Genomic DNA, 1,488 nt, shown 5'->3' on the forward strand with positions numbered 1-1,488 from the left:
GGGGGGGGAGGAGGGGAGGGGAGGGAAGGGGAGGGGAGGGGAGGGGAGGGAGCATATCCAAGGGGTGAGGTCTGTGTGTGTTTGGTCAGAAGCAGTTTTGTGACAAGTAAGCCGCTGGGGGGGTTGCTGGGCCCTATTAGCCGCTGGGGGGGTTGCTGGGCCCTATTAGCCGCTGGGGGGGTTGCTGGGCCCTATTAGCCGCTTATTGCTGCTTTCATTGCTGCTGCTGTTGACAACTCGTCGCCCGTGATGAAACCTTGGTTTACGTGTAGAAGAACATCTTTACAGTATGATAATACAGACAGACTGACAGACAGACAGACTGACTGACTGACAGACACACTCGTTCGTTGTCAAGTGTTTTCCTTTCTGACTCACTTCACACCCGCACTTCCTTCCTCTGCCGCCGTTGATCACCCCGATTGCCCTGCCGTCAACATTTCCACAAAACGGCCGGTGTGCGCGCCGCGATCATCCATGATGGGTTGATCTGTACGTGACGGGTGTACGTGACCATGACAGATGTGGGAGAGGCTGGACAGGCAGAAGCCGCTGCAACAACAACAACAACAGCAGTTGCAGCAGCAGCAGCAGCAGGAGGAGGAGGAGGTTACTAAGGGAAGGGTCCAGCTCCGGCAAATCCTCGACGTGTTGCACGCCGCCTTCCTGCCGTACATTCCCTGGATCATCAACTCCCGTTACGCCGTCAACGCGCTGTGGGTGTGCGCCAAGACGGGCTACTGGGGCGCACCCGGCAGCGCCTTTGTGCCCGAGCTGCTGAAGCGCCTGAGGAGGGACAGGTACGGGCTACTTTACCGGTCAGGTGGTCAGGCGCACGGAATACTGTGGTGGGCGTTATCGCAGTGCAATCAGCAAGTTCGTGAAGAGGCCGCGGCAGCGGTGGCGGCGGCGGCCCCGGTGGCGGCGGCGGCGGCCGCGAAGGTGGAATCCGAAGCTGGTCGTGGCGGTGGCGGTGCTGCTGCTGTTGTTACTGCTACTGCTGCTGATGGTGATGGTGTTGGAATGGATTTGTTGCGGATGTCCGCCTCCATCATCAAGAAGCGCGAAGTACTGGACAGCGAGTCGTTCAAGCCCCAGGTGGGGTGGAGTGGGTGGTAGTGGGTGGGTGGAGTGGGTGGGTGGGGTGGAGTGGGTGGTAGTGGGTGGTAGTGGGTGGAGTGGGTGGTAGTGGGTGGAGTGGGTGGTAGTGGGTGGTAGTGGGTGGTAGTGGGTGGAGTGGGTGGTAGTGGGTGGTAGTGGGTGGAGTGGGTGGTAGTGGGTGGTAGTGGGGGTTTGGGCTGATGGTAATGCCCTCGGAAGACCCTTCGGAAGGGAACGGGGGCAGACGTGTTCTTCGCCACCTCGATGTCTTCCTCCCTGGCTGCCTGCCTTCACCACGATGTCGCTGAGTGCTGCCGCTGCACCGCTGTCATTGCCGTCCTTGTGGCCAATTCATTGCCGTCATTTCTGTCTCCTTATCTGCTGCTG

The 1,488-nt window shown here is 59.9% G+C and overlaps 1 protein-coding gene across 1 annotated transcript in view; it reads left to right on the top strand.

Moving 5' to 3' along the window:
• VOLCADRAFT_93609 (uncharacterized protein) overlaps nucleotides 1–1,488 on the top strand; it is a gene marked incomplete at both ends in the record, with an annotated part of 12,453 nt that overhangs the window by 3,323 nt on the left and 7,642 nt on the right. The window contains one exon of the mRNA XM_002952777.1: nucleotides 733–1,098. Within this exon, the coding sequence (XP_002952823.1) occupies nucleotides 733–1,098 (366 nt within the window). The remainder of the gene's footprint in view (nucleotides 1–732; nucleotides 1,099–1,488) is intronic.

The sequence above is a fragment of the Volvox carteri genome (genome assembly GCF_000143455.1).
Source record: "Volvox carteri f. nagariensis unplaced genomic scaffold VOLCAscaffold_32, whole genome shotgun sequence".
Classification (NCBI taxonomy): Eukaryota; Viridiplantae; Chlorophyta; class Chlorophyceae; order Chlamydomonadales; family Volvocaceae; genus Volvox; species Volvox carteri.